The sequence below is a fragment of the Aptenodytes patagonicus genome, chromosome 8 (genome assembly GCF_965638725.1).
Source record: "Aptenodytes patagonicus chromosome 8, bAptPat1.pri.cur, whole genome shotgun sequence".
Classification (NCBI taxonomy): domain Eukaryota; kingdom Metazoa; phylum Chordata; class Aves; order Sphenisciformes; family Spheniscidae; genus Aptenodytes; species Aptenodytes patagonicus.
The window spans coordinates 19,250,014-19,264,468 of NC_134956.1; the positions used below are offsets into that span (position 1 = coordinate 19,250,014).

General features: G+C 48.1%; 1 protein-coding gene across 2 annotated transcripts in view; it reads right to left on the bottom strand.

The window, feature by feature from the left end:
- Nucleotides 1-14,455, bottom strand: part of FRMD4B (FERM domain containing 4B) — a 142,049-nt gene that overhangs the window by 53,030 nt on the left and 74,564 nt on the right. For both annotated transcript variants that reach the window (XM_076346642.1, XM_076346640.1), the window contains exons 3-5: nt 13,939-14,033; nt 8,412-8,504; nt 3,921-4,005 (exon numbers count right to left, since the gene is read on the bottom strand). In XM_076346642.1, coding sequence (XP_076202757.1) covers nt 3,921-4,005; nt 8,412-8,504; nt 13,939-14,033 — 273 coding nt within the window. The remainder of the gene's footprint in view (nt 1-3,920; nt 4,006-8,411; nt 8,505-13,938; nt 14,034-14,455) is intronic.

Below are 14,455 nucleotides of genomic sequence, written 5' to 3' on the forward strand. Positions count from 1 at the left end.
CAGCGATTCTTTGCTCTGGGTGCAGAACTGTAACACTACTAAAACATCATCTGCAAAAGCAAAAAATAAGGTCTCAGCCCCCCTGTGCTTTGGGCCATGGGGACCCCCCCTGGCTCCCCAGCTGCTCGCAGGGGCTGAGGACAAGGCAGAGGTGACTGCGCAGATAACAGAGGATGTCGTAGAGGATGCACAAACCTGGGGCAGCGAAGGTCCCAGAGGCACAAAGGAGCTTTTACTGTATAGAAGAGCACGGAGGTGGGGGAGTGGGTGGCGAGTAGAAAGAAGTACATTTTTGGCAGAGATTTTATTGTCTATCTTGTCTCTCCCTTGCCAAAATGTCTACAGAAATTGCAAAATGCACAAGCCCCAGATTCCTCCAACCCTTGGCAGGGGAAAGTCATACCAGATTTGCAGGAATGAGCAGAGAGATTTGCAGGAAGGAATGGGGAGTTGAAAGGTGACAAAGAGCAGCGTGGCTGCGCGCTACAGAGCGCCAAGCTAGCCTTCCCTATTTTCAGAAATTTTATGCAGGTTCTTCCCCCCCCTTTTTTTGGAATTTATTATATTTCGTATATTTTTAATACATTTAAATATGCTATATTATTTATTCTGAATTTTTATTCAGCTGGGAGCAAAACCCCTCTGGAGTCATCTGGGGCAAGACAGCCAACACGCACTGCTCAGCAGCTCCAGCCTAGACCCAGAGATGCTGGACTTCGTTAGAGAAATACCATTCTCTATGGTTAGATACAGCCGCTTACAGGATTTCACACACAGGATTGCCCACAGATCTCTCAAAGAACACTGTAAATACATTTACGATGCAGCCTCTGAACCTCGTAAGCCATAGATAAATCCCCTTCAGAGGGGGGACTTGCATGAAGCTTTGCCAACGCACTGGCTGTATTTGCCCAAGCCTTCAGCGGGCTCTCGCGGTGCGTCCTACACGCTGGCAGGAGCCCTGACATGCACCATCTCGCACACAACATCACCCTCGCACCCTCTGCTCGGGAAAGCATCATCTTCCTTTAAAGCACACAAGCCATGGAATCACAGGTACCTACACACTGCTGTGCTGTCAACACATGCCAGCGCTCAGGAATGTCTAAGAGACAAGCACAAACTCCTTCAAGCATCAGGCCTCTGCACCACCCTGGATTTGGGCTCTTCCACCCACTGTGTCCCCTGTGGGGAACAAGCTACTGTGAAAACTTTGGAAACAGCTTTGTGAAAGCAAAACACACGACTGGCTTTTAAGCAATCTTATCCACGCACGTCTTCTCACACCCCAGTATTGCAGCATTTATCCTCTGAGCCACATTCGTGGCCCACACAGAGCAGAAGCTTCACGCAGAGATCCGGGTTAGGATACAGCCCCGGAAGGGCATCCTCCAGCACACCTCGTGCATTGAGGAGCACCCCAGAGCGCGTGGGCTGGGCATAGGTTGCTGCTTTTTAAGACACTGGGGTTTCCTCACTCATGCAGCAAGGAAAGGAGAGGGGGGGAAAAAAAAAGAACTAGGCTGAGGCAGGTCTAACCTCCCTGAGCTGAATTAACAACTGAAATGCCAGGGAACTTTCCTCACTGTCATCAGCGAGCATCAGCCACTTGCTTCACCAGAGCTGGGGATCTGCTCGTATTCAGGAGCCGACACCGCCTGTCCCGCATCCTGCACCTCCTTCCCCGCAGCACAACGGAGCCTGGCAGCACCGCGGGAGCATACACGCATCCAAGGTGCCTTTTGTGCATCCCCCTTGTCCACGTCCCCTGGGCTTAAATATGAGAATTGGTCCCACGTGCACTTCATGCGCTATTTGAAACCTAGAGACTGACCATAAGTTTACCAAGTAGGATAAAATATTTAAAAAACCTAATTTGAAGGTTAAAAGCCACTGGACCAAATGTATCCTGAAAGTAAATAAACTGGCTTCTGCTGAAGTAGCTGCAGGCTTCTACTGAAGCCAGGCTGCGAAGCCGCCCAGCACAGAAAGTGCTGCAGGCAGAGCTGGGGCTCTCAGCTTTCGTTACGTGCCAAATCGCTTGGCGCTGCCCACAGAGATCCTTCTCTCAGGAGGAAGCGATGCTCCTCGTCCCTCTGCTGCCCACAGAAACTGGACGTGATGGAAAACCCTCTCTGCTTCTGGCAGTTTTGCTTGCAGGAACAGGGAAGCCGGCACTTTGGGCTGCTACCAATTAGAGCACACACCTCGCAAGCCGCGGGGGGAAAACATGAACCAGCCTTCATTCAAACCTCTCCCAGCTCCCGAAGCCCTGAACTCAACTGGATGATGCACAGTCTTGCTTATTGCAGCACTCCGTGCATCATCAGCGCTTCACATGCTATCAGCACTTCATTTCAGTAATATGAAGTTATGCTGCTTGAATAATAATATTTATCCAGGCCAGAAGTGACTCCTTATTGGTTTGATGACATGCGTGTCTATGATCAGCGAGGGAAGGTTTTTTATGCTTCTCTCTCCCTTTGCTTTCTCTTATGCTTTATGCATAAACATAAACACATATACTTACACCAAATGTTTTGACGTTGACAGCATTTGTTTCAATAGCAGTGGCATTTTTCACATTCCATCCTAAAACCAGACCCATTTTCCAATTCCAAAATTATTTGCACTTTAAACAGAAAGCGCTCCAGTTTTCCCTGTAAGGATGACTACAAGTTGCCAAGACCCTTCATTTAAAATGGCAGATATGCCAAAATGGAGATTTGCTTTTTATTAATCTTAACCAGTGAGGCCCCAAGTTCTTCAAACATCTTTAAAATGTCAGCATTTTGTAAAAAGGCCCCTATTTCCTCCACTCTTCCAGAAAGCAATTCCTGTACACAGCACAGTCACAACTTTGCCATTAACCACTTTCACGTCAGGTTTCTGATCCCACCATAAAATAACAAATACTGGATATTGAATAAGAATCCCCTAAAATATGAACCACATTGAAGGTGAAAACTTCAGCCAGCTACATCGAGCTCCACCACCAGCTAATGATACAGGATTGTTTTCCAAGAAAAGGTTATAAGAACCCAATGACCCTTTTAGACTGATTGAACCACGAGTGGAAAAAAAAAAAAGCCAGATGCCCGAGTTTGACATTAACTGGGCAATCCCAGAAACATCAGGCATTGCTAGAGTAAAGTTCATTGAACTGCAGCTGCTATTGCACCACTGGTTATTAGGGGCATGCCAGAGGTGGTTGCCACACCGCCCTTTGTTCAGACCAAGATGAACCTGCAGCAGATCAACCTTATTTTTTTTTTAAGATTTTGGCTACCATATCATGAAGTAACTTTTAAAAATATGTTCTACCAATTCAAACATTTTAAGAAAACAGTGGAAGCTTCTTAACCAGAGAGTAAATGTAAAAAGTATTTTAATAACTAGTTTTGATTACTACTTTATAGGGTTTATTACTTTACTACTTCACTGAATTAAGGCAGGAAATCAGGGAACTAGGAACCAAGTTCACAGTGTAGGACCTTCCTCACAGGGCTTTTGCTCTTGAGACAAGTTTGACTTGAGATCAGTGAAGAGGTGCTTGCCTTGAGCATTTACTATGCAGTGTATAGAAGGATACACCCCTGAGACAGAGCCTACCTGCGAAGTTACAACCCAGATTTCAAACAACTTAAAAGCTTTTGAGTATTTAAGATTTATTCTAGTGCAGTGAGCACACAGCAGGGCTGTGTAAACAGGACAAGGAAACCATCATTCTCCTCATCCATTTCCTTCGAGCATCAGCATTTAAGTGAAGGAGGAGAAAAAGCATGCTGAGATTTTAATACTTCAATAAGATCTAGAAATTAGACGCAGCTCCTAGCGAGTTTGCAGGACCACGTAGGTGGCTGAGGAGCAATAAAAGGGAGATGCACAACAAGGAGCTCCAAAGGAACGCTGGGGCTTACCTGGTGCACACAGGACTTGGCATTCAGAAAGAACAACTCGACCGTAGTTTTGTCCTTGAGAAAGGAAATGCTTTCAATGTAGAACCTGAAAATAAAAAACCCGCAACAGTTACTTTCTTGAATAGGTTTCATCTTCCTCCCAAATCATTTTATTTCCTCAATGTTTTGTTCTCTAGAAATACAATGGGACAGAGGAACCATGAGCTGCTGCACTTAATTTCCTGCCTATTAGGAGGGAACAAGCAGAAAAATCACAGGCTGACAGCACACAGGAAACGACAAACTCCTTGTTCAATAGATGGTAGATATCTGATGCATTTTCATCTCATTTGAAAACCCCGTCGAACGTTAAAGCAGCAAATCCCATCCCTCCTATGCAGATAAAAACCACGGAAGTGGAAGAGGTAACTCTAAACAGCATGTTGCAGGCTGGGGAGCCGGCCCTGTGCTGTGGAGGAGAGGGGATGGCAGTCCTGCAGGACCATCTTTCCTCCAGGAGGAGAGAGCAGCCACAGGCTGAGAGCCATTGACTTTGCTCCAAGCAAAAAAAAAAAAAACAAACCACACACCACCAAAACCAACACACAAGGAATGCTTTGGGGTCAGCTCCATCCCATTGGGCACATCCACCCTAATGACAATGGGAGCCCCAAAACCAGGGGTTTACATGGAAGGGCCGCAACTGGCTCAGCCTTACAGGCACCACTCTGCCCAGCACTCGCTGCCTTCCTCCCCATCCCGTCCCTGGCTTCCTCTTCCCAGGGTCATGGGTGCCTCAGAGGCACACACCAACAAAAGCAATCCCATTACTCTGGCCCAGCCAAGGTTAGTAGATGGGTCCCAGTTCGTTATAGAGCTACACCAAACATCACGTATGCCACTGGCACTCTGCAAAATCACACACAACCTGTCTGTGCACTTCTGACTCACTCAGGGCATCAAACCAAACAGCGCTGAGATGCATTAAATGGTGCGGAGAAAACATCTATAATTTGAGGAGTACGGAACTGCCAAGTCAGTTTAAAGAGAGACAAATTTGTGTGAATGCAGTCCTGTCAATCCTCCTTTAGCTGGATCTGAAAGCAGGATACCTGTGCTTCAGCTCCTTACGGAGGACAAACGCGTTGGGTCCAGACTCTCCCACCCAATGCTAGACAGAAGGTACACTTTTATCCAGCCAAGCAAAGACTTGGGCCACCACCATCACTGCCCCAGCAGTGCAGACCACACCAGGGCTTCTCAATGTCTTGCCTTTGATAGCGGGAGGGTTGTATGGCCAACACAGGGCACGCAGCCCTCTATGTTTATCAGAACCAGGGCAATCCCTCCCGCAGCCCCATGGTGCTCCTAAGGCTCCTCACAGCCTCAAGCTCCGGCCACTGATCTCTTGGTGTAGATGATTTACAAGGTGTTGGAAGAAGTCCACAGCAGCAACACGGAGCGCATGGTAGGAAGCAGTAAAGCTAGCACCTGCTGCACTTGTTCGGAACGTATGCAGTATTTATGCTGTGACTTGAGACAAGCAATACATTAAATAGTAATTGTTTTAATATTTCACATTCCTACAGCATGTTCCATCAAATTAATTTTAAAGCACTCCTCAGAACGCCTCTGCAGGATAAGGAGATAATTTACCCATTTTACAGGCATGCAGCCTGTCCAAGGGGCAGACCCAAGCCCAGCAGCCTGCCCCAGACATTTGAAAGGCTATTTTACATTTCCATGACTCACCTTTCACTGAGAACTGTAGGAGCCACAGGTATTTCCACCTTTTCTTGATCGCACCCGATATAATTTTTTCAACAGCTTTGCTAAACTTCCCTTTAAATACACTTTAGTGTTTCTCTCCAGAAATGCAGCATCAGAGGGCAGGAGCCTCGCTCTTCGTCCTTTCCCAACCTGCTGCCAGACCAGCCCTTCACAGCATGGATCTTCCTCAGCCTGCTAAAGCCTTCCTCCCTCCGCTGCACCAAAAAGGTGCTCTTCCTCAACTAACAACCTCATTTGCACTTGCATTTTCTTTCAACTAAGAATCAGACATGGCTGACTTATCCCCACAAGCAGGATAGTACCCCTGGCTCTGAAGAGAGGTAGCTCCTAGTCGCTGCTGGTACAGAGCAGGAGACCATGGGATATATGGATTTAGGAAGAGGGCACCGGGGAGGCGTTGTCCCCTACCCCAGCCAAGTCTGCGTGCTTTATTTCTTCCGTGGTACAAGCTGTACACTCTTATCACCACAGCACAGATGGGGAACACTGGACCACAGAGATAAGGATGTTCAGGGGATGACAGGCCTGTTTGGGAACACCATAAAGTGTATGTTCTGCTTTTATTTCCGATGCTGTCAGCATCCTTGAAACTCGAATGACGCTTTTATAAGTCCTACATCTGCATTATAGAGCCCTTCACCAGCTGTGTGTACCATATGAAAACTTATGTGACTGGATTGAGTTTATGCCAGCTGAAGAAAATTAAAATCTGAAAGGATTATCATGTGTTTCATTACTGAACAGCAAAAGGGCTGAGGAGTTATGAACAAAAGGAGGATCATAACCAGGTATCTGGGGATCCCCCCCATTTCCAGTATTGCTACTGGAAACTGTCCAGGGCAGTGCTGGAAGACACCGAGAACTGATGCTGTTGCACATTTGCCACTTGTTATGAGAGCAGCAGCTCGGTGCCCTGCCGCATTATAGTTGCGTCTCAAACAAAAGTGACACTGAAGCAGTATTTATTCTGTTCATGGTTGAACCTATTTCAAAGACTCAGAAGGCATGGCCCGCGCAGGAGGGCTTGCCCAGCCCAAGGGACACCCTGGCCCTGCAGCAGCATCCACCGCTGTCACGTCATGCACGGCTGGAGACCATCCAGCCCAGGGGAACGAGAGCCAAGCGCTGGGGCTCTCTGCCCATCCCCTCCATGGCACTTGCCCCACGCCCAACTACGCTTTTCCATTCAAGCCACAGGCGTACGCAGCTGCAACTGTGTGTTTCGGCTGCTCTCATGGGAGTTTAACTAAGGAATAGGCTATGACAAGGCAAATGTGTTCACACGAGATAAGTGTCTGAACTAACCACCCAAGGCATTTGCCACGGTGCAAAGGCCTGCAGTCACTTATCCAAAAAGTTGTAACAAAGTAGAGAGCTGCACGTTTTGAAGGGGCTTTTCTGCTGCAGTATTTATTTTCTACAGATCAGACAGTTTCTATATTGCTAATTATTTCTGTATCCTCCTCCTCCTGCTCTGCTTCTCACTCACTGCCCACCTCCTTCGCTCCTAGTTGCTTGTTTTGGATCTCACAACCCTGGAGTAGTCAGGCTTAAAATTAGCTTCTAGAAGTTGATCTTTCCAAGCCCACTCCTCACACATTAACTCTTGCCCAGGTCTCTGCACACCCTGTCCTGTAGAGGACCATCTTGCAACAGAGAGGGCCAAAATGAACATCACGAGCCAACAGCATTAATCCCAACCAAAGAAATGCTCAAGTCATACGATTGCCTTCACAGTTTTCTTGGACAGTCATAGATTTTAGCCTCCCAGATCCTCGAACACAGTGACTACATTGAAGAGCCCATCATCCCTTTTAAAATGGATTTTTTTTTCTTTCTGTTAAAAGTGGGGAAGGGAAGAGAAGCTCTGAACTCCATCACAAATAAGCACATATTCAGCAAAAACAAAGTGCTGCTTGTTTAAACCGTTCCCTCAATGACCAGGGCGCAGAGGACATGGCGAGGCGACGGTACCAACAGACCCAACTACACAAGAGGCTCTGCCTTGGAAGTGCTTCAAATAATTAAGCACACAAGGCATAAATTTACTGAGATACAAAACCCAAATGAGGTCAGTCTGCTCTCATTTTCCTCATAGACTGTAAGGAAAACAAAAATGCCAACAAATATTAAGAATACGATGCTTGGGCCTTTTCTGCCAGCACAGCTCTGTCTCGTAGGACATAGCTTTTTTCAGGCCCTTAACCAGCAGAGCTTTGCCAGCAAAAGCTCTAAAGTAATGCAATTACACTGGCCAAAATCATCACTTTGCCAGGGATTTTATTCTCTCCTGGGGACTGGCTTAAGCTGTGTGAGCAAAGAAGCTATCAGCAATCCCTTTCAAGTACAGACAACCCTTAAGTAAACATAAGAGGAGAAAAAGTAAGGACCATTGTTTAAACAAACCGTATTAAAATTTAGCACTATTAAAGACAAATCAGGCAAGGAAGATATTTAAAATACGGGGTTTTAAACAAAAAAAAACCCCTAGGAACAATATCCTAGTAACAGTTTAAAAAGTAGCAAGTTCCAACCTACTTTATTTTGTAGTTAAATACAAAAGAGCAGCACTTATCCAGGACCTAATCTCCTTCTAAAAATAATATATCGCTTTGACATTTATTTCCTTTATCAAATCCATAATCAGTTCTTTTAAACAAACACCCCTGGTGATAAATAAACCCAAGTGGTAATCTTTTCTTTGTGGAAACAATTACTCACCTAACGGCAAAGTACAAAGTTGCTGGGCCCGGTTTCTTGGGCAAGTCATGGTCCAGGACTCGGTGATCCAGCTGCAGCCAGACGCTCTGACCTCTGTGGAAACAGGTTGGGGAGGCAGTTAAAAACTGGGACGGGAAATACAAAAACAGGGTCTTCTCAGTGCTCGTGTTTACTCCAAGTGTTACTTTAAAAAGTGCAAGATTCAGCTCTGAGGCAGGCAAATATTTCCTCCAATTCTTTCCTTTTTTTTTTATCTTTCAGATTTTGATGTAATTCTCTTTTGGACATTAGAGAATGCTCTTTGCAGTTGTATTTTCAGCTGCAGCACAAAAATCATAGCATGGCACCCAGAAAAACTAAATATTATTGAAATACCCTCCTTTGCTATAGATGGGGACGCTTCCATTGACTTGCCATGTCTACAGGGGGGGATCTGATCTGTAGCAGAGGCTGGACATTTGCCTACAGCAGAAGTGGGTCTGATCTCTTCTGCCGCATGGGGACTGCACAGCCCTGCTGCCATATCCCGCGCTACTTCTGTTCTGCGCCATCCCCAGTCCCAGCATGACAAAACCCCATTTCGGAGCAGAGAGGTTTACCGCAGCCACACTCATTTAATGAGGCAGCTGTATAAAACACAGTTCTCTCTGCAGTGGCCACCCTGATTGAAATTGGAAGGAAGCCAGAAAGAGAACAAAAATGCCCCCAAACCCCCAATAACCTCCCTGAGGACCCTGGGGCCGAGGGGGAGCGCAGAAGCCTGTGGCTGCCCCGAAAGGCTGGGGCATGGGTGCCCTCCAGAGGCCACACGCTCCCTCCAAGCACCCAGCCCAGCACTGTACACGCAAGGTAACCTCTGGAGTCCCACTGGTGTTTCTGAGGAAGCCAAGAGCTTTTAGGTATTCCCCTGGCAGCACTTTAAAGCTTACCATAAGGAAGCAATCAAAAACCTCCAGAACCACCTCCAGCCAGGGGTTCGGCTACTTAGACCATGGGACTCGCTTTGAGAAACCTGGTCTACTGGGGGCTGACGAGGTCCATCTGTCAGAGAAGGGGAAGAGCATCTTCGGTCATAGGCTCGCCAAGCTGGTGAAGAGGGCTTTAAACTAGAGATACCAGGGGAGGGGAGCCTCAGTCCATCCCACTCCTACCAGGTTGATGCCAGGGCCAGCAATAGATGCCCAGAGCCTGGAGAAAGATCACAGGTCAGCAGGAGAGCACCCAAGGAGCAGCACAAAGGAACTCCAGCCACTCCAGACAGTAAGTCAGCTTCATCAGGGGCCCAACTTAAATGCCTCTATGCAAACGCACGTAGCATGGGGAATAAACAAGAGGAGTTGGAGACGAGCACACACTTGCAGGGCTATGATCTTACTGGCATCATGGAGAGATGCAGTGGGATGGCTCCTATGACTGGAGTGTTGGAATGGAAGGACACAAGCTCTTTAGGAAGGACAGGCAGGGGAGATGAGGAGGGGGTGTTGCCCTCTATGTCAATGACCAGCTGGAGTGCACGGAGCTCTGCCTGGGGATGCATGAGGAGCCGACCAAGAGTTTATGGGTCAGGACTAAAGGGAGGGCAGGGACATTACAGTGGGGGTCTGCTACAGGCCACCCGACCAGGAAGACCGAGCGGATGAGGCCCTCTAGAGACAGATAGGAGCAGCCTCACGCTCACAAGCCCTGGTCCTCATGGGGGACTTCAACCACCCCGACATCTGTTGGAGGGACAACACGGCAGGGCATAAGCAATCTGGGAGGTTCCTGGAATGCGTTGATGATAACTTCCTTCTCCAAGTGGTAGAGGAGCCAACGAGGAGAGGTGCTATGCTGGACCTTGTTCTCATCAACAAGCAGGGGCTCACGGGGAATGTGAAGCTCAAGGGCAGCCTGGGCTGCAGAGACCATGAAATGGTGGAGTTCAAGATCCTTAGGGCAGCGAGGAGGGTGCACAGCAAGCTCACTACCCTGGACTTCAGGAGAGCAGACCTTGGCCTCTTCAGGGATCTGCTTGGCAGAGTGCCATGGGACAAAGCCCTGGAGGGAAGAGGAGCCCAAGAAAGCTGGTTAATATTCGAGGATCACCTCCTCCAAGCTCAGAAGCGATGCATCCCAACAAAGAGGAAGTCAGGCAAAACCACCAGGAGGCCTGCATGGAGGAACAAGGAGCTCCTGGACAAACTCCAACACAGAAGGGAAGCCTACAGAGGGTGGAAGCAAGGACAGGGAGCCTGGGAGGAATACAGAGAAATTGTCCAAGCAGCCAGGGATCAGGTTAGGAAAGCTAAAGCCCTGATAGCATTGAATCTGGCCAGGCACATCAAGGGCAACATGAAAAGCTTCTATAGGTATGTTGGTGATAAAAGGAAGACTAGGGAAAATGTGGGCCCTCTCTGGAACAAAACGGGAGACCTGGTTACCTGGGATATGGAGAAGGCGGAGGTACTCAATGACTTTTTTGCCTCAGTCTTCAGGGGCAAGTGCTCAAAGCTAGACTGCCCAAGCCGCAGAAGGCAAACACAGGCACTGGGAGAATGAAGAACCGCCCACCGTAGGAGAAGATCAGGTTTGAGACCATTTAAGGCACCTGAAGGTGCACAAGTCCGTGGGACCTGATGAGATGCATCCATGGGTCCTGAGGGAACTACCCACCATATTTGAGAAGTTGTGGCAGTCCAGTGAAGTTCTGACTGACTGGAAAAGGGGAAACAACCTCCATTTTTAAAAAGGGAAAAGAGGAAGACCCGGGGAACTACAGGCCAGTCAGTCTCACCCCTGTGCCTGGCAAGATCATGGAGCAGATCCTCCTGGAAACTATGCTAAGGCACATGGAAAATAAGGAGGTGACTGGTGACAGCCAACATGGCTTCACTAAGGCAAATCATGCCTGACAAATTTGGTGGCCTTCTATGACAGGATTACAGCGTTGGTGGATAAGGGAAGAGCAACTGATGTCATCTACCTGGACTTGTGCAAAGCATTTGACACCATCCCACACAACATCCTTGTCTCTAAATTGGAGATGTATGGATCTGATAGATGGACCACTCGGTGGATAAGGAATTGGCTGGATGGTCGCACTCAAAGAGTTGCGGTCAACGGCTCAATGTCCAAGCGGAGACCAGTGACGAGTGGCTTTCCTCAGGGGTCAGTACTGGGACCAGTGCTGTTCAACATCTTTGTCAGCGACACGGACAGTGGGATCGAGTGCACCCTCAGCAAGTTTGCTGATGACACCAAGCTGTGTGCTGCTGTCGACACGCAGGAGGGAAGGGATGCCATCCAGGGGGACCCTGACAGTCCTGAGAGGTGGGCCCATGTGAACCTCATGAAGTTCAACAGGCCAAGTGCAAGGTCCTGCACATGGGTCAGAGCAATCCCAAGCACAAATACAGGCTGGGCAGAGAATGGATTGAGAGCATTCTCTCTCCCTAAGGAGAAGGACTTGGGGGTGCTGGCTGATGAGAAGCTCAGCATGACCCAGCAATGTGCGCTTACAGCCCAGAAAGCCAACCGTATCCTGGGCTGCATCAAAAGCAGCGTGGCCAGCAGGTCGAGGGAGGGGATTCTCCCCCTCTACTCTGCTCTCCTGAGACCCCACCTGGAGTACCGCGTTCAGCTCTGGGGCCCCCAACATAAGAAGGACATGGACCTGTTGGAGCAGGTCCAGAGGAGGGCCACAAAGATGATCAGAGGGCTGGAGCACCTCTCCTGTGAAGACAGGCTGAGAGAGTTGGGGTTGTTCAGCCTGGAGAAGAGAAGGCTCCGGGGAGACCCTATAGCAGCCTTCCAGTACCTGAAGGGAGCCTACAAGAAAGCTGGAGAAGGGCTTTTTACAAGGGCATGCAGTGAGAGGACAAGGGGTAATGGCTTTAAACTGGAAGTGGGTAGATTTAGATTAGATATAAGGAAGAAATTCTTCCCTATGAGGGTGGTGAGGCACTGGCACAGGTTGCCCAGAGAAGTTGTGGATGCTCCATCCCTGGAAGTGTTCAAGGCCAGGTTGGATGGGGCTTTGAGCAACCTGGTCTAGTGGAAGGTGTCCCTGCCCATGGCAGGGGGGTTGGAACTAGATGATCTTTAAGGGCCCTTCCGACCCAAACCATTCTATGATTCTATGATTTCATGGCAGCTCTTCTGGGGGAAAAAAAATAAGCCAAGTGCAAACAGCATCCTCAAGGGATTTACAGAAGAGCTGAAAGTATTTTCTAATATTTGAAAGGATAAGGATGTGGCAAATATACTCTAGGGAGAGCCCAAGATGAGAGTGGTTGGTAAAAATAACACACTGTTGCGGTCAGGGCCCGAGAGCAAGCGGCTCCTACCGGCTCCGTAACCACCAGCCCTTTCCCCAGGGCCAGTCCTGCACCTGCAGATGGGAACTGCCTTGGCACGGTGGCCCCAAACACGGCTCCGACGTGATTTGTAGGTGAAGGCTTCCATCCAGGGCACCGTAAAAAGCAGCAACGGAGAGCAGCAGGGACTAATATTATCCCCATTAGACAAGAAGGGGTTTATTTAGGGGCTGTATTAGTGCACAACTCCATTTTCCCACTGCCCTAAGCAGCTCTGCTCCAGCTTTTTTGGGGAGCTGAAGGTAACTCTTCTGGAGATGCTGGCTCTGGGGAGCAGAATCCTGCCTGCGGGTTTCAGTCCTGCACCCAGCAGACATGGGGAAGCATTTCAGTGCAATGCTGACAGATAACTCTAAACACCAGCTGAGATTTCAATTAACCCAACTGACTCCGGGTTAACGCCACGGAAGCAGATCTCCCGCAGCGCTCCGGAGCCTGGCCGTAGCATCTCACCCAGCCCGGCAGCAGCCACCGGCAGAAGGTGGCAGGGTGATGGGCAGCGGCTGCCTGAGCTGCCCCACTCACATCAGCAGCGATGACAAACTGCACCCAACACCGCTGCACACTTGCAATAGTCCAGCTGTCGGGAAGGGAGGGTTCTGCATTTCGAGCACGTTCTGCTTTTGCAGCTCTTTTTGGTCGTCTGCAGAATAGCTTGGATACCTAAGAGTAGTAGGGAAGCTAGAGGAAAGTTGTTTATGGGAAGGACTAACCTCATGTTTCACTGCTGCTAGGCAAGTTTGGGTTTAAAAAAAACCTCAATAACATTTCAGATTAAAGTGCAAAGCAATAGGAGCAATTCATTTTGAAAATAAATGCAAAACCTTTTTTGTTGTTACTAAAAGAGCAGGATAGGAAAGCTAAGGGTGTTCATGGGGGAAATTATTGCTGAATCAATTTTTTTACCTTGTGAGACAAACATGAAAAGTGAAAGCGTCAGGAAGGTATTTTACAACTATTCTCTGGTTTGTGCCCAGAAGATATTTTCCAAATATTTTCTGTTTTGTGCCTTCCCCTTTCCTCAGCCAAGCAGCACAAGCACGAGGTAGGAAAATCTTTCTTCTTCAAAAGAAAAAGTCATTTTTTCCATCACGCTGAGTTGCCACGGTGCTGGGGATAGGTTTTATATTGCAATAATCATACAGCTGTTTAAAGTAAATGAACATACTTACGTATCATCTATAAACGTTATCCCAAAATACTCCTTTTCTTTCAGGTTGAAGTGTGAGGCCACCAGATCCAGTAACTCCCGAGACAAAAGTTTGGGCTATTGAAAGAATAAAAATAATTTAATTCATTTCAGTCCAGGCTTTTCATATATAATAAAAATTTTCTCTGCAAATACTGACATTTAAGTACACATGGCCAAGTTAAAACCCTGTTGTACAACTCAATACAGAAGTGGCTTCATCAGATTCAGGGCAGTCTGATACGGTGTCTCCGTGGAGCCGTGGGACATGCGGAGCATGGAGAGGCAGTTATGTACTTAACCCACAAGGCCAAGCTGAAGTGCACGGACCGACTGCTGCTTTCCTCTTTCCGGGGGAGAAAGGCAGCAGCTCAGGCTTTCCTGCACTTACAGCAGGAGGGATTTTCAATTAAGAAAATATTGTGTACTGGAGGATCTCGTGCTTTGGGTTCTGTTACGGGAATAAAACACATCCCCAAAAATACAGACTTTTCTTCCCT